This window comes from Anas acuta, chromosome 24 (genome assembly GCF_963932015.1).
Source record: "Anas acuta chromosome 24, bAnaAcu1.1, whole genome shotgun sequence".
NCBI classification, from domain to species: domain Eukaryota; kingdom Metazoa; phylum Chordata; class Aves; order Anseriformes; family Anatidae; genus Anas; species Anas acuta.
In genome coordinates this window covers 5305698-5333493 of record NC_089002.1, presented here as the reverse complement: position 1 = coordinate 5333493, position 27796 = coordinate 5305698, and the positions used below count along the sequence as shown (strand labels likewise).

The following is a 27796-nucleotide window of genomic DNA, read 5'->3' as shown; positions in this document are numbered from 1 at the left end:
CTGTTCTGTGTAAGGCTGCTCAGCTCTAGGGCTGTGTAGGAGTTAGGAATATTCCTTTTTCCTCAACCTCTGCTTGTGTTCAGTTACTGTTAGAGCAATTACTGCCCCGGGGCTGTCTGGATGGCATCCCTGCCCCTGGCAGGGGGGTGTTAAGGGGGTGATCTCTCAGGTCCCTTCCACCCCAAGGGGCTCTGTGATGGTGACAGTGTGTAAGCACCCCCAAGCTGCCTCCCTTTCCCCTCTCGTGCACACACGCCGTGTGATTTGAGGCAGTCATGTACCATGAATAATGTCCGGGGGCCAGGTCACGAGCTTCCCAGAGCATGGGAGTCATTTGCATACAATCCAAGCAATTACCAGTAATGAATAGATCGGTTAAAAAGCAAACAAGAAACGATTCGGAGCGCGGGTAATTCCCCTGCAGAAAGAAGGAAAAAAAAAAAAAAAAAAAGGAGGAGAGGGAGGGGAAAAAAAAAAAAAAAAGGAAAGAAAAAAGCCGAGCACTTCTAACCCCCCAGCCCTGCTGCGGGGCTCACCCCGGGATGCGGGGCTGGGGGTTCCCCGGTCCCGTTATGTCCCTGTCCCCGTTATGTCCCCGTCCCCATCCCGGTGCCGTCCCCGTCCCCCCCGCCCCGCCCTGGGCAGCGCATGCTCCCTGCCGGGCCCCAACCTGCCCATTTAAACGGCGGCGGAGGCACGGGGCTGAGCACCGGGGCCGGGCTGAGCCCCGGGCACCACCGACGAAGGGCTGCGGGGATGCTCGGGGTCGTCCCGGGGGGGGAGGAGGAGGGGGGGACCGGGACCACCTCGTGCTCGCAGCCGGGAGCAGAGCGCTGGGTCCCGGCGGGTTTCTGCTCGGACGGGGCGGCTGCGAGCTCTTCAATCCCGCTGATGCTCCCTGCGATCCGGTGCTGCTTTTGCTAGGGGAAAAGCGAGGAGAAGAGGAGAGCCTGCACGTCGAGGAGCAGAGGGAGAGCGGCTGCAGGTAGGGCTGCTGAGCCCCTCCTGGGCTGTGCTGGCGTGTGGACGCAGCCTGAGCCTTTTTCCCTGCTTCTCATTGTTGCAGACATCTGTTGTGAGCGAGTTCGTTTTAAAGGTAACTGAACTGGAAAGAAGTCGGGAAGCGGGAGGTGAAGGCGGACGGCCAGAAATCCCGAGGGCTTGTGAGGACAGGTCAGTGAATCTTCGGAATCAAAGGAAACCAGCGCTTGACAGGAGGAAGCTCTCACTGCACCTAATTGCAGGCTCCGCTTAGATTTGCTGCCAGGTTAACTCGTCTGCCCTGCTCGGATGTAAGGGAGCTTGGAGAGGCTTTCTTCTTAGACCTGGGACCTAAGTGTCATAATGTGAGTACTCTGTAGGATTGTGAAGCTTGGCGTGACTGCAGACTTTGATGGGGAAGATGCGTTAATTTCTTATGATATTAATTTGTCTTCCCCTTCGCGGCAGCTTTGGCAGGAAGAAAAAAATCACTAGAGTCAAGCAATACTTGTGCTCTGGTGATGGCCAAACTTAGCAAGGTGCCTGGTCTTCATTTTTTTATTTATTTATTTATTTTTTTTTTTTTTTAAAAAAAAGAAAATGACTGATGAAACTGGGGGGGATGGAATGTACCAAGAACAATCTTCTCGGTCCTCATTTAGACCTGTCAGACTTGTGGGCAGTATAGATAAAGTAACCAAGCTCCAACAAGATCCTGGTCTGGCACTGTTTTAGTCTCAGACATGGGTTGAGGGGAGTGGGGTTTGCGTGTAACATGAGAGTAACCGGGAATTTATAGAAATAGAACATGAGTAAGAACTTCAAAAGTACCCAAATGACTTGGGCACCAGAGTCATGCAGGCACTCCTGAAAAACATGTACCAGCCTTGAAACGATTTGTATTATTCACCCTACCTGTAATTTTCTCTTTATTTTTTAATGTGTGATGCTACCTGGACTTGCTTGCATCACCGTAGCTCCCTGGTAACTCTTCCACTCGGTGGGGAGTGGCTGTGGTGCAGGAGCTGGGAAGGCTTCATTCTCAGCCCTGCACTCGAATTCCAGGCAGTGCCTTAAACTCTGGAACTTATTACCACAAAGCATTGTGGAAGCCAAGAGCGCTTAGCTTATGGGATTTGAAAAAAGGATTAGAAATTTGATATGGATAGCAAGAATCTCTAGAATTAATAGTAAATTAAAAGAGAGCTTTACAAGGGATATAAATCCCCGTATTTTGGGGCATAAGCCAATCTTAGGATTTAGTGGGAAAATTCTCCTTGTAGGGAGTTTTTTCCTGTGCTGTCTCTTGATGGCTGTGCTCCCTTACAACTTGTTACACACGTAGCCTGTGCAACGTCTTCTGCGAGAGCCTCTTCTCTTCTTGAAGAGGTTCAAGCACCTGAACCTCAAGGTGTTTCACAACACGGAGCTGTTGCTACAAGGTCTGAGCCCCGTGGCTTTGTGTAGGAGCTGCCTAGAGATAACGGTAATATTGTTTGTGAACAAAGCAGTAGTCTTACAGCCTCTAAGATTATCGTTACTGTAATATAACAGAGTGATAGTAGATACTGAGTGTTTTCCAAACAAACTCTGCTGGCAGCATTTTTTGAAAAGCGCGTAGTCCATTTTTGTCAGCAGTGAGAAACACCATATCCATAGCACGAGAAGCTCGGATCACTGGATTGATTGCTGAGTTAGAAAATACAGCCTTTTGGTCTGTTTTATCTTCGCCAGAGTCCCCAGAAAATGCGAGTGTCTAGTATAAACTCTTGCTAACCTTTTCCCCAAACTGTTTATTTCGCTGGAGCACTCAAGCGGCAGTGTTTTTCTGTATGGAGCTCAGCGTGATGGCTCTGCTCTTGTGGCTGATGGCATCGTGAGTGTGCTCTCTAAAAAATGATAAATCAAATATTAAAAAGCAACCAAGCAGCCCAGTTTTGTAGCCAAGCTGCCAATAGAAGCTTTGTCAGATTAGGTATCAAAGGAGCTGGTCCTAAAAGCATCAAATCTGTTGAACAATGAAGTGACAGAGCAGCCCCGGCTCTTCCAATGTAACTGTGTGGGTCTCCTCGAGCGTCTTTTTGCAGAGCCTCTTTGAAAATATCAGCCTGTCTGCGGTGTGCCTGCTGCACTCTGAAAATCTCAACCCAGAGCCTTTTGTGTCGGATCCACAAGAAGCTCTGAGGGTTTGCAAATTGCTTCTGAGGAATGTACGAAAGCAAACAAAAACAAATTTAGATGCTCTGTAAAAGTAGTCTTTATACGTCATGTTTCTAACCTACTGGATTGTAACAGTCTTAATCCCTGCCTTCTGTAGTTCTGTGATGGTGAAAAGCAAGGTGAAAAGCTGTGCCTGCAGCAGCAGTTTTGTGATGGCTTTAGAAAACCCTTTCAAAGGACTGCTGCAGATGATGATGTAGCAGAGAAGCCGAGGATGCTGCTGTGTGTGTGTAGTCTTGTCTGGACATTGCTATTAGTTGGTTTCATTCAAGTTGGTTATTAGTCTGTCAGATCTGGTATCAGGCTAGACCTGTGCTAGGAGCTTGCTTAAATAACAAGAAAATGACATAACAGATGTTAACAAGTAGTTTGCTGATAGTCTTTCTCTTTTTTTTTTTTTTTTTTTCTTTTTCCTTCACGGCTATATATTGTCAGGCAATTTAAACCTGTTTTGTACACACGAATAGGTGTAACAGTAATGCACTCCTCAGACTTTGGCCTCTCCAGGCAACTGTCCCACTTTTTTTGTTGCAGTGGGGCTGTAGAGCTTTTCAGATGAGCTATAAATGGCGTAAGCAACATCTGTTTGTGTTTATCCTCCACCTTTCTCTAGGTTGGAGCTATTCAACCAAGGAGTGTCTTGTTTTGGCACCTCTTCTGGGTTGTCTTTAATGTGTGTGCTGCTATCTCCTTATCTTGGCTCAGGCAACATCAAAGCAAAAGACTTGACCCATTGGGTGAAAGTTGTGGAGGTTTGTGATGGATTCAGGGCGATGAGGGAGCAGGAGGACCAGAGGGATGGGAGGAGAACGGCTGCAGGTAGCAGCAGGGATGAGCAGGCAGCAGCAGCTATAAAACCTTGTACCTTGCACCTCAGGAGAAGCAGGCAGCAGCCGGTATGGAGAGGGAGAAGCAGAAATGAAAAAGTCATGTCTGGTGAATCTCTGTTCACTTCTGCTGTTCCAAATAATGCCATCATATGATCGGGCCCTGCGGCTTCTGCAGGAGGTTGGGGACATTCAGCATACAACAGCAATTTCTAACTAAAACTAACCCGGGACAGCCAACCTGGGGGGTCTCCTGATGCGAACTGTGCAGTTAAACTCCTGATTGAGGTTGTGCTGTGAGTGGAGGGAGTCATGAAAAGCTTGTGAGCAGTTGTCAGCTATTTTCAGTGTTGACTTGACTTCTGGGTGCTCGATATCAGACATCAAAGGTAGCCGTGTGGAAACAAGGAACCCTAGGGCTCAGCTGAGAAAAGGGACACAGACCCTCATGGAGGAATCCTTGCTTCTAAAAAAAAATAAATAAAAAAAAAAAAAAAAAAAAGAGAGGAAAACCTCAAAGGAGTCTCTGTGAGATAGTCAAGCGATGTAGGTGCATGTAGAAGGTTGCCTCTAAGTACGGGTCTACATAAAGTAAAGGAAAGAACAGGAAGATAGTAACCCAGAGGATAACAGTTTTTTGCCCTGATGCTTGTAGTTTACAGTCAAACCACATTTATCTCTAAACCTGACAATCTGTTGAATCCATTTAGTCCTTGAAATGTTCTATTTCTCGTGCTGCTGTTGCACTTCAATGCTTTGAGAATCTCTGAATCTGATCTTGTGTTATGGAACTGCAGAAAATTGCCGATGTATCCACCAAGCAAGCTATCGAGTTGCTTGTTCAGAAAACATAACCACGTGAAGTTATAAAGTGTCCCTTTTATTATTATTTGTATGCACGCTGTTCCTTGGAGGTCCTCAAATTTGTGCCCTTCCTCCTTGTTTTCATATCCTAAAATGTCAGTTCCTCTTGCAGTTCAAAAATATTTGTTTAACATTTTGCCAGCCTGCAGAAGAGGAGAAACAGACCCCCGTGAATATTGTCTGGCAAAATAAGAAATGTAATGTAGGAATGTGGTCCGAATGGCTTCTTTGTCTCGGTGCTGGAGGGCGGCTGGAACACACACAGCAAGAAGCAGGTGCTTGGTTTGCAGCTCTGAACAGTTTTTCTTTCTCAAAGTCACTGTACAGCCACTAAAACTGCTGCTAGTCCAGTTCTCAGGGCCCTGTCCCTGCCTTACATCCAAGGGAAACCTTCATAGAGTAGCACGTGAAACCAGCTCTGCTGATCCAGAAAGAACCAACTTACAGTGGTTTGCAGATGAATTCTCATAATTGCCAATTTTTGAATATTCAGACCGTGTAAGGATGGCCTCTGGCAAGATGATGAGGTTTATTTGAAAAAGAAACTTAAAACAATGGTGGGTGCTAGTTTGGGTTTGTGAGGTCGAAGGTTTTTCTCTTCCATCAAAGGAGCAGATTTTTTCCACCTTCACTCTGGTGGAAGCTGAAGCTCTCCGTGGTTGTTTGTCTCCAGGAGCTAGAGCTAGTTTTCCTCAAGAAAAACGCAAATATAATGAGTGCAGTGACTCAAATCTGTGCAAGTCGTCAGCACTCAAAAGACATTAATGTTCTTGTGGAGCAGGCTAGAGCCAATTTGAGGAATGATGTGTGTATTTGTGGATAACATCTGAATCTTGCTTTAGATTTATGGGTTAAGACTTTCGGTGAAATGGGGCATGCAGTAAAATCCGTGGACCGCATTTTCTTTACCAAACATTAGGGTTGACTCCTGCTGGGATCTGACCTCCTGCATCAAAGCAACTGAAGTGGTGGTCAAACCTCAAATCTTAAAGCTATTCTGCCGTCTCCTCCCAGTTGCCTGCTTCTAATTTAGGAGCAGTGCCCAGAAGTGGCTCTTCAGTTAGATTTGAAGTGGGTGTAAGTGTACGCACTCTGTTTTCCGTCCTCTCTGCGTCAAGACCCAGAGCCTCTACGTAACTCTGAGCCTGTGGGTGAGTTACCTGCTGGTGATTTTAAGCTGCTCCCATCAGCAGGCTGTGCTCTGCGACTGACACAGGGCATCTGCCACAGGTCCAGGATGCTGCACTGCTCTCTTTTCCCTCTATCCAGTGGTATAATGCCTGCGTGGCGTGCTGGGTATTGCTGTGCTACCTTGGCCTGCTTTCTGGAGGAAATTCTCCCTTCGCTCGGAGCTGTGCAAACAGAATAAAGGCTTGTTGTGGTGGCAGAGAGAGCAGCCTTGTAGGTCCGGGGCTCGAGGCAGTTCATAAATGCAAAGAGATGGAGCACAAAGGAACAATGAGATGGCAGCAGGCTGTGCGTACCAGGTACTGGCTCGTGTGGGGACAGGAGAGGGCTTTGTGTGGGCGCAGTCGCTGCTGGACTCCAGAGGTGGGTTTGGGAACGGCTCTGACAAACGACTCCTGTGCGAGAGGGGTGGTGGAAGCAGCTGGAGCAATGCTAGAACAAAAGGCTGCTGTGCTACAGCCGAGGCCAACCGAGCAATTAATGGGCCTGGAAGGGTGGCTTTTCATGGGGACTGACTGAAGCAAGGTGGAGGAGAGCAGCTAAATGTTGTCGGGAGAACGGGCTGACCGTGCACGTAGAAAGAGGGGCACAGGGAACCTAGGAAGGATGCTTCCAGCTATTAAACCTCAGCCCACGGGTATTGTTTCAGGGGAAATTCTTGCAACCTCAGTGCTTGAGATCCATCCATCCAGGCTGGACAAATGTGCTAGAGAATGTGCTGTTGGGAACAGTCCTGCGACAGCCTCGGGGAAGATGATTCAACAGGGCCTCTTTCAGCTTTGATTTCTGCGAACAGTCTGCATTTGTGCTGCCCCCAGATATTCCCATTCATCACTGTCTGTGGCTCGTGTTGATAGCTGTGAATAAGCCTCTTGGGCAAGAGCAGGGAATGCTAGCTATCCCCCTAGCAGGCGAGTGCAACTGTGGCTAGTCACCACATGCTGGTGCAGAGCCAGAACGACCCAAAACGCTGCTGGTGATAACCCCTTTCCCGGCTCTTACCGGGCAGAGCCAGCACCGTGCCTGCCCGAGGTGCCCTGGCTGTTTGCCCGAGGCACCCAGAGCATATTGCGGGAATATCAGAGGCCTTTCTGCTTCATTTGTAGCTCGCTGAACTTTACTCCGGTAAATATGGGCAAGAGAGCCCAGCGAGGAGAGAAAATCCTGCTCTCCTCAGAGTCTGAAATGCACAAAGTTTTAATCTTCTGCCCCTACGACAGCAGACCTTGTCAGCAAGTGCTAAGGAGCTTTAGTGCTCGCACCACTTCCCTGCCTGTCCCCTTGATGGATGCAGGGTGCATCAAAGCAAGAAACCAAACGTGTGCAACGAAAAGCCTGAGCACCCCTGGCCGGAGTGCTCGGCAAAATCCAGGCAGCTTTGAACTTGAACTTCCAGCTTAATTACTAAAAAGCTAATAATTCAAGGCTGGTTCTCCTGCAAGAGCTGCAAAACAGAAGTCAGGTGCCTGTCTGTACGCAGAGGCAGGGAGCGAGGGGGGTGGTAAAATGCCTCGCTCTGTTCGCCGCCTATAGAAATCGCGGCTTGGGGCTTTGTCTTTTCAGAAGGGGAAAACTCCCCTGGCAGCTACTGTGTGCTGCTGCGTGTGCTGGGTAAATGGCTACAGCTTCACGTTAAATCCCTGCGAGTTCAGGGTCCGTGGTACATTAAACTGATAATGAGAACGGGGAAAGGAAAAGGCTTCCTAAGCTGCTTATAACAATCTTTCAGTGAAAGTTATCTGTCTTAAAAAACACACCCTGATGGCTTTTTATCTTTGTAGTTATCCAGACAGCTTCAGACAGAAGTAAAATCACAGGATCTCTTGTTTTTAGACCCAGACCTCATGACCGGTCTGTCATGATAAGGAGGTGATCTGAGGGCCCTCATTAACACGGAGACGTTGGCGTGCCGCAGGCAGATGGCAGGGCTCGTGCAAAGTTTTTGCTATCTGAGGCACGTGAAATTGCTTTTCTTGTAAGAAAGATCTCGGGACTTGGATGCGTGACCTTAAAGAGAAATCCGGTCATTGCCTGCGTGCCGCTCACCCATCCCTGTGGCTGCTGAGGCAGAAGGAGCCTGGCAAAGTGGTGTAAACCCACCTCCGTGGGCAGCTGCAGCCCACAGGGCAGCACGCAGGTGGCTGAGAGGCAGCGGGACGGAAACAGCAACCCTGCCAGGGGGACAGACAGCAGGGCCAGCGGGACCTTACAGCAGCTCCCAGCCCAAAGTCTGCGGGGTTTGCTGCATTCCCTCCCCCCTTTGAGTTGTGCCACCACGGGTGGCTGCCCGTCCGCATCCGTTCGTGCTCGGTACGAGCTCTTGCACGATCTCCGAGCAGGGGGGTAAAACCCAGCCGTTCCCAGGAGAGCTGCGGGCTGTTGCCCAGCTTGCTCGCCTCTCATGCGCTCAGGGCCCGATGTGACTGATGGGGGTTCTGTGCTCACAGCTGTCTTGGGGCTATTCCTCACGCTGCAAAGGCTCTTTGTCTCTTTCAAAGCCATGACCTCATTTTAGAGACAGAAAACAGAGAGGGAGAAACCCACCAACCTGCCAGCGGAGGTCAAAGGGCTTGCCGAGAGATATGTTAGCATCAAACTTCTCCGGCAGGGACACAAATAACTGGAATTGCAGACCAGAAAATTACCATGAAAAAATGGACTAACTACCATGTGATTACAAAAGAGCCCATTAGCTCTGTGTGTGTCTAGGATTCAAAGTATATCCTTTGAGGAAGAGCACAAGGTCACGCTCCCAAAACTTTCAGCGCGAGGGACTGCAGAAGCCTGCGCCTGTTGCCTGCTGCTCTCCAAGCACCGCCACGCAGGGAGGAGCAACCAGCCAAACCTCTGTCTGTCCTAGGTATGGACCTCAGGACACGATTTTGGCAAAAATGAGGGAAGGTGAGATTTCAGGGTTAGGAAGCAGCAGCTCCTGCTGTGGTTATATTTGTCAGACCCCTCTCTGCAGCTTCAAAACGGGCCCGTTGGGGTATGGCTCGGCCCTCTGCTGTGGCTGCTGCGTTGTGCTAGCACATCACAGCTGCCCTCTCCACCCTGAGGCTGGCACCGAGACTCAGCTGGCCCCGTGATTGTCACAGTTTGCTAAATAAAGCCAGAAATGATGATGATCTCTCATGGGGTGCAAGTCCCAGAGCCGTGCTGGAGGAGCGACGGTGCTGTGGCTAGCTGGGCAGGCAGACGTGCCGTTACGCAGCATTCGTGCTTTGGTTGGAAACAAGAAGTTCCAATTTCACTTCCCATTTTCCCAGCCCTGCGAACAGACATTGCAAAGCAGGCACAATAAAATAGCTAGGGTTTCTGCCTTCCCATTTCTTCTCTGTAACAGGTGGGAAATTTTCCTCCTGCTCAGCACTGGTGACCAGAACTGAGAAGTTTTTGTGTCGCTGTCTCAGTGCCAAGGTGAGCAGCGCAGCATCCACGGGACAGGCATGTGTGCTCCCTGCCAGCTACCAGCCTCCCACCAGGACTGGTTTGCTCTTTCCTTTGCCAGTTCCAGGTTGTTGGGGTAAGTGCTTTCTGCCTAAGAACACTTACGGAAATGCAAGCCTCTGAAGTCCCACGTGCTTGCTCAGGGAAGGCTGGTGGATGGCAGGCTTCACACCTCGAAACAGGGCAGTGATGCCAAGCAGAGAAGCTTGTGTGGGATTGAGCTATGCAGGTGTAGCTGCACTGCAGGAAAATGCAGATTCAATATCCAGGTAGACAGAGTTTGGTGAGTGTGATCTGCTTTTTCAGGGGGCCTGCAGGGGGACAGCCTGGGGTGGCACCATCACAGCACTGCCGGACCCAGACCTCATCCCCTGCAGGAGAGCACCAGGGGCTCCTCAGCAGCTAAATGCGGGCTCTGCCTCAGCCTTGACTGCACTAAGGCCATGCCCAGGGCCCATTTGAGCAGGACCAACACACCCCAATGTTATTTGGAGGCTCAGGGTCTCCCCAGGCACAGGCATCCCGGCACTATCGCGCTGCTGCGGGGTCGCGGGAGCGGGGCCCGAGCCACCTGTTGGGCTGTCACACATCGGGAGGCTGCTGTGCTTTTTACCAGCGGCCGTCTCTTTTTTTTTTTTTTTTTCCTCGCTCCCCGGTATTCCCTTTACAACCAGCTCATTGTGCTGCGGGCTGGAGCAGCTGGGTGGAGTGTTTCAGGCTCAAGTATAATTTCAGCGCCTTTAAAAGCCTGCGGAGCTCCCTCCCTCCGCTCCCCCCAAGGCGGCCGGCACCGCCAACAAGGGATAATTTGATGGATTACTCTGTGGGGCTGAGGGGCTCTCCTTAATCCCCTTTGTGGGCCTGTTTGACTAGACGCGGAGCAGAAGCCCCCAGCCTCAGGCAGAGAAAAGGCGGCTCAGCGGGGAAGGTTTTACACCCTGACACAGAAATACGGGCCCTGGTCATGTGGCGGTGGATAGAATCTGCGCCCGTTACTGCGGAGAAGGGGGGCACCTGGAGGGGGCTCTTTTTTTTTTTTTTTTTTTTCCTTCCCAGTTCGATTTACATTTTTATTCTTCGGCAATAAAAATAAAAAAAGAGGGGGTGGGGGAAAGGCTGAGTCAGAGCAAGTGCCAGGGCGATGGGCACAGTATTTTAAACAGCAAAAATGAACTCAAGTGGAAAGCAGAACCAGCTCATCTCGCGTTTGCCCTCCCACTCCAAAACAGGGGCTCCTCTCATGAATAAAAGTAAGAGCCTGGCTCATGCCACAGCAAAAAAAAAAAAAGCTGTACACAGTAATGCCAGCCTGGTCTGGAGGTTTGAGCTGTTTGTGGCACACCCGACGCCAGCTCAGGGGAGGGTGACCAGCAGGAGCGAGACGGGAGTGGGAGCTGAAAGCGATGCCTCTTGGGTTGCGTTGTGTGTGTTTAGGGGAGCGTGAGACTTCTCTGTGCTTCGTGAAGTTTGGAGATCAGCTGCTGGCCCTAAGTGGGTGAAATGCTGTGAGGCTGTCCTGCCCTGCAGCTGGCACCAGCAGTCCCACCGCAGCTCCTTCAGTGCTCTGTGAAGCTCCTTCTGCAGCTGAGCTGTAGGATATTTTTTAGGGCACTCAGTCCTTCCCTGCATCACAGCTTAGCTTGCTTGGCTCTCCAGTCAGTGTCCCTCATGGAAATGGGGCCGAGCTGCAGACCAGGTTTCAGCCCTTCAGCCTCGGCCCCTGCACGGAGCTCAGCTCCTCCCTGCACCCTGCTTTCACTTGGCCACGCTCCTCCTCGTGTGGGCTGGGGCAGGATCTCACCCAGCAGCCCGAAGCCCTGCGTGGCTGCAGGCGGGTGGACGTGCTGGTGACGCCTGCCAGCTGTGGGAGAGTTCCTGGCACCCTCTGGCATCCCGGGCTGTCCGCAGCAAGCTCCAAAACGTGTCAGCGTGGCCTCTGCTGTGTCAGTGACCTCGCGAGCTGGAGGCAGTTCCTGGTTTGTTACGGGAGGAGGAGAGGCTGGAACTGGCCTCTGCTGCTCTGTCTCTTTCTCTGGCCAGGCTGGCAGGCAGGGGAGCTCAGGCTGGAGCTCCTGCCAGGAGCAGTTCCTTTGTCTGCCAAGGGGAAGAAGCAGGTTGTGGACAGGAGGTCAGTGGAGCCTGGGGGCTGTCCCGCTGTCTGTTTGATGTTCTGGGGCAGGGTGAGGATAAAGAGTCTGCAGAGCTGTTGGCTTGGCTTCAGAAAGAAGCGTGAAATACCAGCGACGTGCAGGGTGAAGGGCAAGCAGGACAGATCCTTTCCCCATTCTGCAAACTATCCCCCTGGCATGGACGGTGCCGTTAGCCTGCCGGGAGAGGAGAGCATCTCGGGGCAGGAGGACCAGATAGCTCCGAAATGACTCGCAGTCCACGGTCGAGGCACTAGGAACCTGGCAGGGCCTGAGATTGTGTCTCAACCTCTGTCCTGTTGAGCTCCTGACAGCCACAGATGAGGTGACTGGCTCGGTGTTACAGGACACAAGGGCTTTGCTCTGCTCAGAGCAGCACAGTAAGGTTTGGTGGCCCGCAGAAAGGGGGAGATGCAGCCCCCCGGTAGTTCCAGGCGCTTAAAGCTTGGCTCCTTCTTCTCTCTTTTGCTTCCTGCTCTCAGTTCACAAAATGGAGATCGTAGTGAATTGCTTTCAGTCTCTGTGCTTGTGTTCCTTGGGCAGGGATCAGTCTGCTCTCCACAAGAGCACCAACCACAAGCTGAGCCATGACCTTCCGATAGCCCTAACAGCAGGATAACCACCTCATGGGTGCTGCAAGGAAGCAATTGCTGCCCGGCAGATAAAACAACTCCCAATCCCAATAAATTTAAATGTCTCCCTTATGAACAAACCACGTGGAAGGTGTTCTGAGCTGCCTTGGGGACGTGCCCCTTCCTCCAGCTCCTAGATGTCTGTAGCATCCAGCGTTTTTCCTGGATTGATAACTCCTGGTGTCTGGGCTGCTGGGTGCTGCACGGCGGGGTAAGGGAGGGAATTTCGAATGGGCTGTGGCCCTTGGGTCTTCCTTGTTCTCATCTAAGGGGATTTCCACCCGCTGCTGCTCTTTCCCTAAGCTGAGCTGCCGAGGCCAATATAATGGAGCCCCTGAGCTCAAAGGAAACGCAGAGTTAATTCAGGGAGACTAAATAAATTGCAATTCTCCCATCCCTGCTTAATGACCACTCCCCTCTCCCCACACTGTGAATGGGGTCAAGGAGATTTGGAGGGGGGGGAAGGGGAGAGGGTCAGGAGAGGTCAGGTGAGTTTTCCATTTCATCCCGCGCAAGCCTGCCAGAGCTATTCTCCATGGTGTATTTCACATTCAGCGGCACTGAATGGCCACTGATAGCTGTGAAAGGCTCTGGCACTGTATGAACAGCCCTTCCCGAAGCGCTCGCCCTTGTGCTCGCTCCCACCCTTTCTTCCAAAGGGCTTCCAGGGAGCGGGGAATTAATAACGTTCAGAAAGAGCCCCTCGGAAGGTTGGAAGTGTAACGCTGTGGTTATGAATGGCTAACAATACCCCTCGCCCTCCCCTCTCCCCGCTGCTCGTTGGCAATCAGTTCCTGCATCGAATCTGCCGTGTGGTGGGGAGGAAAGGTGTGGGGCCAGGTCACCTGGAGCAGCCCCTGCCCTTCACCGTCTCCTGCCTCCAGCCTGGCAAAGGCTGACCCAGGGAAATTTCTTCCCGTGTAAGAAAGGGTTTGGGTTGTTACAGGGCCGGGCAGGTCACAAGTGCTGGCAGATCTCCATGGGCTGATCATTGCTGCGGCTGTTTGTTCATCTGCTGGGTAGCAATAAATCAGAGGGGTTGCTACCACGCACAGCAACATCTCATCTCTGCACCCACGGGGGTGATGGGGAAGGCTGCAGAGCGGCGAGATGTGGACTCTTTGGAGGAAGGAGGGAGTTTTTCTCAGCCGCGTAACTACACCCCAGTTTTATTTATAAAACGGCTGTCCCTCGGTCGTCATTCTGTCTAAGCACAGATGCAATTACTTGTAATATCCTATGCTGTGAAGATTTGAGGAGATCAGGAGGCGGAGAAGCTTCTTTCGGTGCATGTCCATTAGCACACAGTTTGTTTTCTCAAGGTGTCCCAGCAAAAGGTGCGGCGCGGAGCCCGCTGGGGAGGGCACACGGAGCAGCGCCCGTGCTGCTGAGAGAAAGGAAGTGGGAGGTTAGCTGTCTGCTAGCTGTTTCGTTGCTTGGTAAGCGAGTCCCTGCATCTGACATCACCGGCACATCCAGCCCCGTGGCTGCGTGCGGCCGTGCACCCGCTGCAGCTCTGTGTCTGTACCGTCTGTACCACGCTGAGCTCACGAGGACGTTTGTCAAAACTTTTTCTCTAAGCACGTGAGCAAGGAATCCACTCTGACTAGGGGAAAGGCACAAATCCAAGCCTGCTGGTCCCCTGCCGTGAAAGAACCGGACTCTCAGAAGCTGATCCCCTGGCTTCAGCCCTGCTCCTCCTGCCTGCTCCCTGTTACTGCTGCCAGGTGAGTCGTGCTCAGCAGAGGCAGCCAGCCCGGCTTCCCCCCTTCTGGGTGTTGTCACAGGAGAGGAGAGGGGGTGCAGGAGACAGCAGACGTGCAGGAGGTGCAGTCCTTTGGTTGTAGGTGCTGGGCCAGCTCCTGTGTCCGGGTGGGTGGCACAGAGCTGCCCCGGGGCTGCCTTTGTGCGGACAGCATGGTGCTGGGTGCTGCTGAGCTCCTGCCCTGTCCCGCCCTCCTACCTGGCTGCCAGGTGGAAGAGCCTCCTGGGGTTGATCTGCTGGTTCTCTGCAGAGGAAAGGAAGGAAAAGTTCGGGTTGTGAGCTTAAAACTAAAACAGAAAACCTTGGGTTTACAAGTGCCTTGCTGCTCCCGGGGGAGGGAGAGGAAGAGCCTTAGCGCTCAGCAGCAGGTGATGTCCCCGTGCCATGACAGCCTGGTGCACGGTTGTGGAAAAGCCCCAGCCGTGGCTCCTTTCTGCTGCTGTGTGCAGGAAACCCTGCACAGAAGGGCTGGGATGCAGTTTTGGGAGGGGTTAGCTGTTATCCTTGTCAAGGTGCTTGGCACTGTGTCCTTAGGGAGGGACAAATGCTGTTCCTGCCGGTAAAGCTGGGGGAAACTGAGGCCAGAAGGCCAACAGTGCTTTCTGTCACGTAGCTTTCTGACCAGCCACCCCCTCAAATCAGTCCTCCTGAGTAGCCTGCCAAATAAACTGTCCTGGCAGAGACGAGCAGTTCAACCGAAGCGTTAGGTCTTGCTGCTGGGGCTGTTCTTCAGAACCAGATTGTCACCTGCAAAACTGAAGGCAACATCTCATGGTCTTTAAAATACCAATAATAATAATCCCCTGTGCTGAGGCTGTCTCTGCTTGCTGGTTCAGCCCCAGACCCCTCGATGATGGGGAGCAGCGTGGGAGCAGACGGGGAGCCCTGCTCTGCACACCCCACCTGGGACCTGCAGGTGCCCGTAGCGCAGAGGATCCGTTCCTGAAGCCCCAGCAGATCCACAGGAGGAGGTGACAAAACGTGAACAGCAAAGCAGGGCGGTTTAGATGTGAATCCACATCCCGGAGTTTCTTTCTGAGCTGGTTTGGGAACTGGAGCAGCAAAGTACTCGGTGCAGAGTGGCTTTGTGAGGCTGGTGCTGGCAGCCCGTGTTTGCTCAGCACCGTGCACGAGGGGCCCAGCGCAGGCGTGGCCGTGGTGCTAACAGCACCAACAACCCCGTGCAGCTCGGCGTTATCAGGAGGCAGGGAGGGCCCTGAAACCAAACCCTTCTGTGTACCTGCTCGGTTCTACCTCTGCTTGCCTGCAGCCTACTTAAGCAGCTTTTCCTGAGTGCCGCATACCGGCTGGCTGCGGGGATCTGCTGTCACCGCTCTGCCTGGGGGAGGTGAGTGCTGCCTTCTGCCTCCCTCAAACCTCCCAAATCTTCATTTTCCATCTCTCTGCCCTGTCTTTACGGATCAGACGCTTTTGGTAGTTTGCACCGGGAGTTCTTTGCAGCTAAGTCCATCTCTCGGTTTTCTGTGAGCAAAATAAGGAGATAGTTGGTGGGTATTGGGACAAGATTAAATTTAAACAGAAAAGAGTTTGTAATCTATGGGTGCTGAGTCTGTGACTTGGTTGCTGTAGGTAACTTCTGATCGTGGGTATCGCCACTGGGTACGCTGGGATTTATTTTTTCATTAAAGTCCTTTGAGAGTGTGGAGGGGGGAAGAGACAGATCTGTTCTTCCCTACTGATAAGCGATCCAGCCTCTGTCCCTCAGCCTGAAATTCTCAGGCAGCTGGGGAGATGTACAGGTTCATGCTCCCCTCCCAGTGCCGGTTAATCGCTGCTGGAGGTGTCGCTAGGATAAAGGAAAGAAAAAAGTGTTTGTTTTGTTTCTTGTGCGTATGTGTGTGTGTGTGAGACATCATTTACTTAATGTTCGTTTCCCTTGGGATAAATTTCCCTCCAAAGCCTGGACTACAGCAGCGAGGATCCCTGTAGACAGCAGACATTGCAGCTCCCTTCCAGGTCTAGCTCTGATAATTTTGTCTCGGGAGCCTGCTTCCTCCAGCTAACAGCATCAAACCTCACGCTGCTGGAGGGCTGCAGCTTAAATTCCTACCCCAGGGCTGTCAGCCAGCTGGGCACCCATCGTAAAAAACGAACAAGGCTGAGACATCCTGTGTCTAGCCCACATCTAAGAAAGGTGGTTGCTGCCCCCAGTCGCTTCCTTGCCGACAGAGTGCAGGAGAAGTAACGCTGGGTGTAGCTGGGGCCTTGGTGCTCCTTTGAAGGATGTGTAGTGATTAAAAAAATCTGCTGCTCCCTCCCCTCTGCCGTTAGCTCGCTGTTTGACCTTGGGCGAGCCGTTTAAATGTTCGCAGTTGGTAAAAGAAGGTATCCTTTGTGACAGTCAAGGTCTAAGCGCGGAGGGGGAAGGTGAGGGATTCCGGTAGGAAACTAATCAGCGCTTATTGTGCCTAATTGGCAGCCTGTCAGCTCCTGAGCTGGGGAGCCCTGCCCCTTCTCTGCACAGCGAGAGGCAGGGAGGGATGCTTGTATCTGTGCAAACCTCACCGCTGTGCCTCCTGCTTCACCCGGCTGTCTCTGTATGTTTTTGGCTGATGGCGAGAGGGGAGGAAAGGGGAAAGGCAGCAGCCGTGTAAATTATACCCGTCTAACGCTTGTGCAGTGATGGAGGCCAAACGCGTGTGCTCTGGGAAGCTGGGGTCCAGCGGCTCCTCCTGCAGGGCTGCCAGTGCCAGGGGCTCTGTACACACTTCACACCCGTTTCGGCCCCCTGACAAGCAGCCCTTCCAGCTCTGCAAGGCCTGACCCAAGGCCAGGCACAGCCTCGAGTCCTGGTGGCCTCAGGGTGCAGAGGAGGGAGGCACGTGTTGGCCCAGAGATGGTCCCTGCAGCAGGAGGGGACATCTCTTGCTCTCTCCTCTAATTGAGGCAAAGAATTTCGAAGGGGACAGGGCCGCAAAACTGGATTTTCACCTTGTTCCTCCTGCTGGGCTCACTCTCCACAGCTAAGGAAGGCAAACTGTACCAGTTAGCCTCTCTGGCATGAAGGAGGTGTACCGGCAAGTAAACAGCCACAGCTTCCCGGAGTCAGGGAGGGAGCAGGCAGAGATAAGCGCCTCCGCTGGAATGTCCCGTGTTCTGCCCAGCCTCTGTCACGCACAGGACCCAAAGCTCCTGGGGGCTGAGCTGTGGTGGGACCGGAGGCAGAAGGTTGTACAAACCAGCAGCAGAGTGCAGGGGGTGCTTTGAGGAACAAATCCTGTGCTGGAACAGTTTGGGACAGTGGGACCTGTTGGAGCCAGGCATAACAACGAAACTCGCTGGTGGCCCACATAGGGTGTGAAGTCAGAGCAGACGAATCCCTGAGAATTCAGTTTGGTTTGCTCCTGAATCAATGTCTGTGCAGGAGCTTGAAGTGCTAACCCATTCTACCTCTCCCAAGGTAACCACAGGCCGTCTCCCCAAGATGCTGTTAGCCACACAGCAGCTGGGACTAGGCTGGATACTGGCAACCTCACAGGATTAGGTTTTGTTGCAGAGTGCCATAGTGGCAGGCTCAGCACAAGTTTCTAAGAGGCATCTGCTTCTGGCTGTTCAGACCCTGTCCGGATCTGGTGGCCTCTCCCCTCTGAAGAAGGCTGGGGAGAGGGAGCATGTTACAGGGCAAATAAATGACTCAGACTAATGAGTAAGGTAATTGCCGTTCACTGTTAGACGAGGCTAAAGTGGGTCAGGTTTGTTTGTGAAACTCCACGGAGGCACCATCTGTTCCCTGCGCCCCGTCTCGGGGGCTGGAGGCAGGATTTGGGTGAGATGGCGTCCCCGGGAGCTGGGGGGAGATGTGTGGTCAGCAGGTGGTGGTGCAGGTCCCCAGAGGTGTCCCGAGTGGCTGCAGGCTCTGCCCACCTCCATCCTCCAACGGGGACTCGTAATTGATTTCACTGGGAGAGGGGACCCAAAGTCCTTTCTGAGGTTAGGCTTTGTGTCTCGGCTACAACTTCCCATCTATCAGATGAGGATGGACGGGACACCGAGGGGTCATTAGGCCTCCCGCTGCCCGAAGGCAGGGTTGGGTTTTCCCAAACTGTTTCTGACAGGTGCCTGTCTCACCTGCCACAAGCCCTTGGAGAGAAACCAGGCATGAACATAGCTCAAGCCTTAAAACCCCACAGCTCTCCCAGGTGTCCTCACATCTGTAAGCCTGTGGGGACAGCGTTTCTTTCAGCTGTGACATGTCTGTGTGGCACCTGCTTTTAGTCCTGTCCCCTACCCCGTGCCTAACGAGCCGTCTCTTCTCTCAGACCACAGCATGTGAGCAGAAGGGGAAGCACAGAGAGGGATCTCGGCCTGCCCACGCTTGGACTTGACATTGCTGGGCCCACATCTTGCAGCAGGAGGAAGAGGAGAAGGCGGTTTGCTCACTGACACTAAAAATGGGAGGCAGCATCCGTCTGGCAGACCGGGATCGGAAGCTCCAGAGCTCACCCGTGGGACATCTCTGGGATCGCCAGAGCGCCGCAGCCCTCTGTCCGTGAGGCTGTGGGGCAGCATGGCTCACAGAGCGGGGCTCAGCACGCTGCTGCACAGCCGCCGGGCCCAGCTCCTGCTGCTCAACTCCCTGACGTTCGGCCTCGAGGTCTGCCTGGCTGCCGGCATCACCTACGTGCCCCCGCTGCTGCTGGAAGTGGGCGTCGAGGAGAAGTTCATGACCATGGTTTTGGGTAGGCAGGTTCTCGCTCGTCTTCGAGGGGCTTGTTGCCGCTTCAAGGGGTAGATCAGAACATGGAGGGGTGGCTGCAGGATGGCTGTTACACCAAGGGCAGCCTCGTGTTTGGAGGGGAGGGCTATGACCCAGTGAAGCTTACTGGGTCCCTGAAACATCCCAGGCTTTTGCTGCAGTGCGCATAGACTGGAGTCCTGTCCGGTTCTGTCCCCTAACACTACCTCTTCCTCTGTTCCAGGGATAGGACCGGTCCTTGGCTTGGTTTTTGTCCCACTGATCGGGTCTGCCAGCGACCACTGGCACAGCAGCTATGGCCGGAGGCGGCCTTTCATCTGGATGCTGTGCCTGGGAGTCCTGCTGAGCCTCTTCGTGATCCCGCACGCCAGCAGCCTGGCCAGCCTGTTCGCCCTCAACACTCGCCCGCTGGAGATCGCCTTCCTCATCCTGGGCATCGGGTTGCTGGATTTCTGCGGCCAGGTCTGCTTCACCCCGCTCGAGGCCCTGCTCTCGGACCTCTTCCAGGAGCCCGACAACTGCCGCCAGGCCTTCTCCATGTACGCCTTCATGATCAGCCTGGGGGGCTGCATTGGCTACCTGCTGCCAGCCATCGACTGGGGGGGCAGCTTTCTGGCCCCGTACCTGGGAGGGCAGGAGACGTGCCTCTTCAGCCTCCTGGCTGTCATTTTCCTCGGCTGTGTGCTGGCCACGCTCTTTGTGACCGAAGAGGCAGCCACCCAGGCAGATGCCCTGGATGGTGCAGCGCTGAAGGATGCTCTCCCGAAGCCCTCCCCTCCTGCCTGCTGCTCTTGCCAGCTCTCCAAGAGCCTCCTGCAGGCCAGGCACATGGTGCAGGCCCTCAGAAACCTCTGCACGCTGCTGCCGCGGCTTCACAGCCTCTACTGCCGCATCCCCAGGGTCATCCGGCGCCTGTTCGTGGCCGAGCTCTGCAGCTGGATGGCACTCATGACTTTCATGCTGTTCTACACAGATTTTGTTGGGGAAGGGCTGTACCACGGTGTCCCCAGAGCCAAGCCGGGCACAGACGCCAGACGCCACTACGATGAAGGTGAGAAGTGAACCGCCTGCTCTGTGGCCTCAGGGTCTGTTCCCTGGGACAGGAGCGTTTAGTGGGAGCTAGGAATGGGCCCAGCTCTGCCTGTAATGCAAAAACTTGTTACAGGGAACTACACCTTCTGCAGGTGGGTCAGGAAAAAACATTCCCCCGTGACCAAGAGAGCATTGCACAGGGAAACACCTCGTTCTCCTCTGAGCTATGAACACAGAAATAGATCTGGCAGCACAGCCCTGGCCTGGGGCTGAATTGTTAAGTGGCAGAATGGTCCGGCAGTTTGCATGCTGAACAGCACATACCTGGCTCTGTCTGCAAACACTGACCACCTCTGCCATGTCCTTCCTCTCCTCCTCCCTCCTTTTTAAAGGAGAGGTGATGGTGCCCCCAGTCTCTTGGAGGGCAGGGGTCGAAAAGGCTTTGCTACATCTGCCTTCCACACGACTGTGAGATTCCCTTCTCACATCTGTATCTGGGGAGCCCTGGAGCAGCTTCCCCAGTTCCCACCGCTCTTTCCAGTGCTTCCTGTTACTGCTCACCATGAGTCAGGAGCTGCCACATGCCCACCATGAGATCCTGCTCACTCCAGCACGTTACCTGCTTACTGTTGCCTGCTGTCCTCATTTTGGCTGCTGTGTTGTGCCAGAGCCTTGACTCCACTGCCCAGCCCTTCTTTCCCTCCCCTAGATCCAAATCCTTTATTCCTGGAGGCATTCCCCTGGCCCTCCTCTAGCTGTATACCCTACCCTCTGAGTTTTCCACCCAGTGCCTCCGCGAGCTCTGCAGTACACTGCCTCTTTGTGCTGTGCCTCTGTTTAACTTAGAGGGAGCTTAATTATTATTTAACACTTCCACTGTATAGCTTCCAGCAGGTCAGGGCTCCATTGTGCTAGCACTCATAGAAACACATGATGAGTAATGATCCTTGCTCCAAGGAGTTAATGGCTTTAATTCCCTGAAATCTGATAGATCTTTGCAAAGGGTAAGGTCCGGATTGCTGCCGGATGCTGCCGTCGCTCAGTGGATGTTGTATACTTTCCCTTGGCTGAAGCACAGTTTCTTGTTGTTCCTTTTGTTCTCCCGCTGCTTTTGGCATCAGATAACAGATCCTGGTTCATGAGCAGGTGACACAGATCCTGATCAAGAGCAGGAAGGTGAGAACCAAAGCTTTCCAAGAGAAGAACGGCGTTTGCATTTCTGTCTCCCCCTCTCATCGCCCCTCTAGCCCGAATTGGGCACTGGAGGGAGGAATGAAGCCCGAAGGCGCTTGGCTGTCTGAGGCCTGGGCGCAGTCGTGGCAGCGTCCGTCACCACCTCTGCTTACCCACAGGTGTCCGGATGGGTAGCTTGGGCCTCTTCCTGCAGTGCGTCACGTCCATCTTCTTCTCGACAATCATGGACCGGATGGTGAAGCGCTTTGGGACGCGGGCGGTCTACCTGGCCAGCGTGGTGTTCTTCCCCGCCGCTGCCTTCGTCATGTGCCTTTCCCGCAGCGTCATCGTTGTGACCGTCTCAGCTGCTCTCACGGGCTTCACCTTCTCTGCACTCCAGATCCTGCCATACACGCTGGCATCGCTCTATCATCATGAAAAGCAGGTAGGGACCTGCTCCAGAGGGCGACAGCTTGGGCAGCCTCTTCAGCTGCTTGTAGCTGCCCCAGTCACCTCAGGCCATGGCAGAGAAAAACCTGCCTGTGTTCAGAGGTTCTCCTCGTGTGCCTTTTGTCTCCAGGCTGCATCTTCTCTGAAGATTTATCTGGAATTGAGGAGAGACGAGAGTTTAGCATCTCCTTCCCTAGGCATTCCTTGCTCACAAGAAGCATTTTGCAATTTTAAATGGTGGGGAGTGGGTGAGATGGGAGAAAGCTAGGATTAGCGCACCAAAAGGGATGCCCTATGGTCCTCCGTGTGTAGCAAACATTTAGGGACACTGGTGCAGATTAGTTGTTGCCATGTGTTTTCTGCAGCTAAGTCACATCTGCAGAATTGCCATTTAGCCCAAAGTGCTAAAACAGGTGTGAAGTCCTGCTTTTGAATTTTGGTCCGTAACATGAAAAGCAGTAAAATAGGGAGATTTTTCCTATTCCCCTAGCTCCGTTAAAAACAAACCTTGAGAAACTTTTGCCATAACACAAAAGCCAGTAATCCTGTCCCACAGATGATATCCTTGTGGCAAAGTCTCGGGAGGTTTCTGAGTTGCGCAGTGGATTAATAGCAGTTTCTCTTGTGCTGCAAATGCAAAATTAATTTGTGGTTTGAGAGCAGCTCTTTCATCCCGATGGCAGGCGGTTCACTGTGCACTGAAATAAGCAGGAGTCCTTACCACAGGCATCCAGATGTTCACATTGAACAAATACTTATGACCAACCCGTCCTGATTTGCACCAGGCACCCCGTTAAAATAGGGGCATGAGGGAGTGTTCTGCTTCGCAAAAGCTTCGGCTTGCCTGGGATCTCCCATGGACATAACATGGAGAGAATGAAAACCAAAGCCCACAGGCTGGGAGTGTGAAGGCCACACGCCCAACTGTTTGCCAAAATCTTGCTGGGGAACAACTCTCAGTACAATGAGGTGTGGGGTATAGCAGGGTTTGGTCTTTCTGTTGCCCTGACTTGAAAGCTTCTCCTTCCTCTACCAAGAACTTTCCAGGGAGACCCCACAAGAAGCAGTCCCTCAAATGCCATTTGCAGAAAATTCTCCATCTTCTCCACTTCTATTCTTTTCTCTTCTCTTACTGTTGAAATCTGTCATCATTTTTGTTTGCCTTCCCTCGTTCCTGCTTCCTCTCTTCCCTCTATTCTTTTTTTTTTTTTTACCTTTTTTTTTAATTTCAAATGCTCCTCCTGAAGTGAATCAGCAGAGGGGCATCCAGAGTGGCTGTTGCTTCCACCCTGTGCGGGATCGTTGGCAAAAGCCTGCAAGGCCACCCCAGCTGGAGCTCCTTGCTTTGCACAGGCTCTGTAAGTCGCTCCATTCTCCTGCATGCTCTCTTCATCTCTGCATGGCCACTAAACCTTGTCTAGAGCAGGAGGGAAAGATCTGCATGTCCTAACAGCACCTCAAAGCTCGCTCCGGTGAGATGCGTGGTGAACATTCACACCTTCTGCATGAGATTAGGGAGAGGTAGGTTCCTCATTCCCACCACTCCCCGCCAACTATAGAGGGAGATGAAGCTGCTGATTGAAGCACCAAAGACTCTTGGGGTTTATCCTGCGTTACGCAGGGTGATCTTAAAGGATGTGTTCTCACTGTGCTCATTCAAGTGAATATCTGATTAAGTCATTTTCTCGAGATGCAATTTCTGTGAACTAGCTACTCAGACATCTGAGTAGAGCCCAGGGAAAGCTTTTGGAAGCTGGCTCCCATTTAGTGAAGTTCATAGCAGAACCATTAAGGTTGGAAAAGAAGTTCTCATCCTGTTTCTCTTCTCTGATTGAACCTGAAACTGTTTGTGTTCCAGAACTGCAGCCATGGCCTGGGGCAGCACGAACAGAGACTGCCGGGTGCTGACATATGCTGGGGCAGGGCTGGGTGTAGCTGGGTGGGTGCCAAAACTGCTGAAAGCTCTGGGATGGCCCGCGACAGAGCTGAAGTGCCCACTCCTGCCCCTGTTCCCTCCTGTGACCCATGTCCTTGCCCCTCCTGCAGAAGGAAGGGTTCCTTAAGGATGCTCCTCTGAGCCCTGCAGCTGGGTGTGGTGTTCTCTGCCCTCAGAGAGGTGCTGTTTTTTCCTTTTGGTTTCTTTGTTTGTTCTATCTCATTGTGCGGATAATAGATTAACATCCTTCATTATTTGCTCTACGCCGGACAGATCAGTGCTTGTGCAAACGCCCTGGAGTTATCAAGCTGGGGTGTTTTTGCCATCTGCACACCACTGCCCCTTATTTATTGGCATTAACACGGGGAGCTTTTTGATCCAAATACTCCCCATGAACACTGCTGGAGTGAACCATGCCCCCGAAATCTCACAGCCTGGGCAAAGTGAGGCCAAAAAAAATGGTGAGAAGATAAAGATTTTCCTTCCCCCACTTTTCCAACCTGAGTGGGGAGGCTCAGGTCAGGCAAATGAAGCAGCTCACTTGAGGTCACGCATGCAGGGTCTGCTGCAGAGCTTCTTCCTGAGCTCCCAGCTCTGTACCCACCTCAGTGTCACTGTAAGTATCCTGGGTACTGAGAAGGGGCCGTGCACCCAGGGCTCTGAGCAGTTCTTCAGTCTTTAGGGCTGTTCTGCAGCAGTGTTTTGAGTCCCCAGCCCACCACCTTACAACCGCTCGTGTTTGCACTGACTCTGGGATGTGCCCAAAGCGGGCTCTGGCCCTTCGCTCCTGCCCTGTGAGCCTGCATCAGCTGCTTTTGGGTGGAGTGGAGTGGAGTGGAGCTGGCACCCAGGGAGGAGGTGATGACCCGGGGCTCGGAGCAAAACATCCCCAAGCGCAGAGCCTGGGCTGGTGCTGTGCTGTGGCGCTGTGCTGTGCTGTGGAGCTTGAACACAACAAGGGCACCTCTTGGCCAGTTTCCCCGGTGAGTCAGGGTTGCTTTGAGTCCTGTGCCAGTCAGGAAGAGCCAGGCTGGCTCCTGGAGGCCACCACACATGTGCCAGGCTCACTGCAGGCTCCACACCTCCAGCACACGGAGCTCAGAGTGGTTTTGCTCTCTCACACAGCAGGGACCCCTGTCCCCCTCCTCATTTTCTGGGCGCCACCCTTCCTACTCATTCCTCACGTGCCCTTCTTCTTTCCCCAGGTGTTTTTGCATAAATTCAAGAGCAAAGAGGAGGAAGATCCAGCTCGACTGGACAAGAAATCGGCCTTCCCTAAAAGCCTTTCCAGCCAGAAGCTGACTTACCAGAACGGACATGCTGGGAGCCTCTACTCCTCCTCCTCCTCTTCTTCCTCCTCCTCTTCCTCTCCTCCTCCGGCTGCCAGCTCAGCTCTGTGCGTCAGCTCCTCCTGCGATGTCTCGCTGATGATGATGGTGGGAGAGCCGGACTCGGTGGCTCCTGGCCGAGGGATCTGCCTGGACCTGGCCATTTTGGACAGTGCTTTCCTTCTCTCTCAGGTTGTCCCCTCCCTCTTCATGGGGTCCATCGTGCAGTTTACGCAGTCGGTGACTGCCTACATGGTGTCGGCTGCTGGCTTTGGCCTGGTGGCCATCTACTTTGCAACCAAAGTTGTCTTTGATAAGAGTGACATGGCCAAGTATTCGGTGTGATGGGGAATGCCCAGGGGCAGCACGCGGGTGCCTTCACGTGGTGAAACGAGCCTCGTGTTGTGTGTGCTCTCCCCACGCTGCTGCTGGGCCCCCCGGGGGGTTGCTCTAGGCCGGGGGCAGGAGGCGTGCAGCAGAGCTAATCTCAGGTGTAAATATGAGGCATCGGGGCATTGTGCTTCAGGCCAGCAGTGCTCTCCACGTGGTGCCTTTATCAGATGAAAGCACTGCACAACCAGCACCAAAGGAGATTGTACAGGGGGACAGAATGGAAACGGACTTTTCCTTTAATAACGGGTCACGTTTCTGTCATGTTTCTACCTAAACTGAGCAGGAGAGGCAGTGATGTGGGAGGGGAGGAAGAAATCACTGGCTCTCCTGTTTCCCAGCTATAGATGTGTCCTCTTACCCTGCTTGTTGTAATTTCACTCAGCTTCTTGAGTAACACTTCAAACAGGGCACTGGGAGGAGATTTCCTTGGGAAAAGGATGGGTGGCTGAGGTTTGGTCATGGAGCAAAGGGGTGCGCATGTGCACACGCGTGCTTCAGTCTCCCTTCTGACTGGGAGAAACCCTTTAGGAGAAAAGTTACTCTGCCTTGTTTGGGAAAAACAAGTGACGTTTCGTTAGGACCAATTCCAAAAGGTGACTTATCTTTTACATATGTACCAAGTTTCAGCAGATGAGAAGGACTTCTTAATTTATTTTTTTTTCCTGAATGATTGTTTTTAGCTTTCCTTACAGTTCTCAGTAACAGATCTCTCACTCCTCAGGGCCCGGAGCAGCCACCTGTTCTCTCCCAGTGCCTCCCAGCAGATCTGGGCTGGTGTGCCTCTTCCACACCTGACCCCTAAAAGATGCTGCAGTACCACAAGGGGGTTTTCAGCCCTGTGACAGTGAAGTAGAACAGAGAGAGCTCTCCTGGAAGCTCTCCTAGGCTGGAGGAAGCTGCAGGGATTGCTTGTCTAGCGACAGCCAGCTGAACTCGGCAGCAGTCGCTGCTGTGCTAGCTACCTCGTGTTGCTCTCTGGCTGTGTCTGTGTTCCTTCGAAGAGGTGGCCCCAAGGCAGCCTTCCAGACCAGACCCTTTCCAAACAGAAGGGCTTTTGGCTGTGCTTGCAGGCTGGCAGGAGTGTGTGTGCAGAGCACACTGCATCGCGGTGCCCTGGTGAGTTAAAGCACTGCCAGCGCTCCCAAAGCAGCTGCTGGAAACAGCATCATGAACACTCCGTCTGCTGCTTTGAGAACAGGGCAAGCCTAGTTCTTGGTGTGTTGGATGAAGGAAGGAGCAGAACAGAAACTCTCGGTGCTGTTTGTGCCTGTGGTTTGCTGATCCAGATTACACGTTTACTATGTTATGCTTGTTTTGGCCTTTTTTTTTTTTAATTTCCAGAGGTCAAGATCCTTACTGAGGCGCAGCATAAACACAGTTACCTGTGAGAGTAAGGCAGAGTGCCTGCTGCACCGGGACCGATGCTGCTGCCTTGTTTAGGTTGGGCAGCCCTCAGATGTGAGTCATCTGCCCTGGCAGACGAGCGGCTGCAGCTGTGTGTGCTTCTGGCCAGCCCCATGCCTGCTGCGAGTGGACCAGCTGCAATAATTCTGCAGATAGAAGATCTCTGCCACTTGGAGATTCCTCATACACCAAGTAGGAGTCCAGGTCCTGGCCCCCAGTCAGCACTTAGGCTTTGAAATGCACAGAGAAAAGCACGAGCTGGGCGTTCGGAGGCTAGGCTGAGAGCATGAAGGAGTTCGTCAGTCCTTAATTTTGGCTGGTCTAAACAAAGTGTTTGTGAGTAATTTTCTGTGGAGGTGTGTGGGCAGTGAGATGCACTGGTGAGGTTCTGCTAAGGGCAAAATGTTGCTATTTTTGGGAGGTCGTGTCAGACCATTCCTTGGCATGGAAGCCAGGTTACTCCCCTGCTGTCTGCAGACGGGTCCTGAGAGAGCTTCTCCTAAGTTTTTTTAAAGTATCTTTCCTGTAAAGGGTGACTGTTTTTGTTGTATTTCTTCTCAAATTATATGCCTACCGGCCTCCCTTTCCCACAACAAGGTCTGTGTGCTGACTTGCAGCTGTTCGGGGGATGGATCTGGTGGCTGCTTAACCACCTACGGAAACAGTTTTTCATCTGCACTTCCTACCCTGGTCTCTGTCCACTTCGGGCTTCGGAAGGAAGTTTTTGAGGCAAAACATTGCCAACGGTGGGGTGTTGCTGGGACGAGTGCTCCTAGCGGTCAGTAACCTCTGACCAAGATTTTTCAAACCGGTCCCCACCTGAATGCTGGAATCTCTTGCCATTTGCCTAAGTGCCTGTAGAGTACTTCCACACCAACCTCAGGTCTACTGGTCTGGTGATGAAGGCCTTGAATGCTTTGTTAGGAACATCCCGGTGATCCTTGAGGAAGCAGTGGGCTCAGGAGGGTGTCAGCCTTTTTTTTCTAACACCTTTGGGTTTGGAACATGAGAGAAAAAGATGCTGCAGTTATTGATCGGTGGCTGTGAGAGCCAGGCTGGGGACAGAGGGGAGCGGGGCGAGCATCTTCTGTGATCTGGGGCTCTTTTTGTGAACCTGTGGGCGAGGGACGGCCGTGTCGATGCCGGGTTTCTTTGGAGATCGCGTACTGTCTGCGAGGCGCGGCTGTTTTATTTATTCAGTAGAGTAAATATTTTGTATACGATGTCAGAGGATGGCTATAATAAATTTATATGAAACCGAGGAAATAAAATGCGCTCAAACTGCCCAG

The 27796-nt window shown here is 52.8% G+C and overlaps 1 protein-coding gene across 6 annotated transcripts; it reads left to right on the top strand.

Annotated features, from left to right (window-relative positions):
• The first annotated feature begins 669 nt into the window (after window positions 1–669).
• Window positions 670–27793, top strand: SLC45A3 (solute carrier family 45 member 3). Of its 6 annotated transcripts, XM_068659600.1 has the most exons (8): window positions 670–985; window positions 1067–1173; window positions 13632–13748; window positions 13891–14036; window positions 18355–18774; window positions 19015–19842; window positions 21176–21441; window positions 24588–27793. In XM_068659600.1, exons 5-8 carry the CDS (start codon window positions 18603–18605, stop codon window positions 25053–25055), a joined length of 1734 nt encoding a protein of 577 aa, XP_068515701.1. In that variant the 5' UTR covers window positions 670–985; window positions 1067–1173; window positions 13632–13748; window positions 13891–14036; window positions 18355–18602; the 3' UTR covers window positions 25056–27793. The 6 variants fall into 6 exon arrangements, with proteins under 6 accessions (XP_068515701.1, XP_068515700.1, XP_068515704.1 ...); XM_068659599.1 differs by lacking the exons at window positions 13632–13748; window positions 13891–14036; XM_068659603.1 differs by lacking the exons at window positions 1067–1173; window positions 13632–13748; window positions 13891–14036.
• Window positions 27794–27796: the final 3 nt, after the last annotated feature.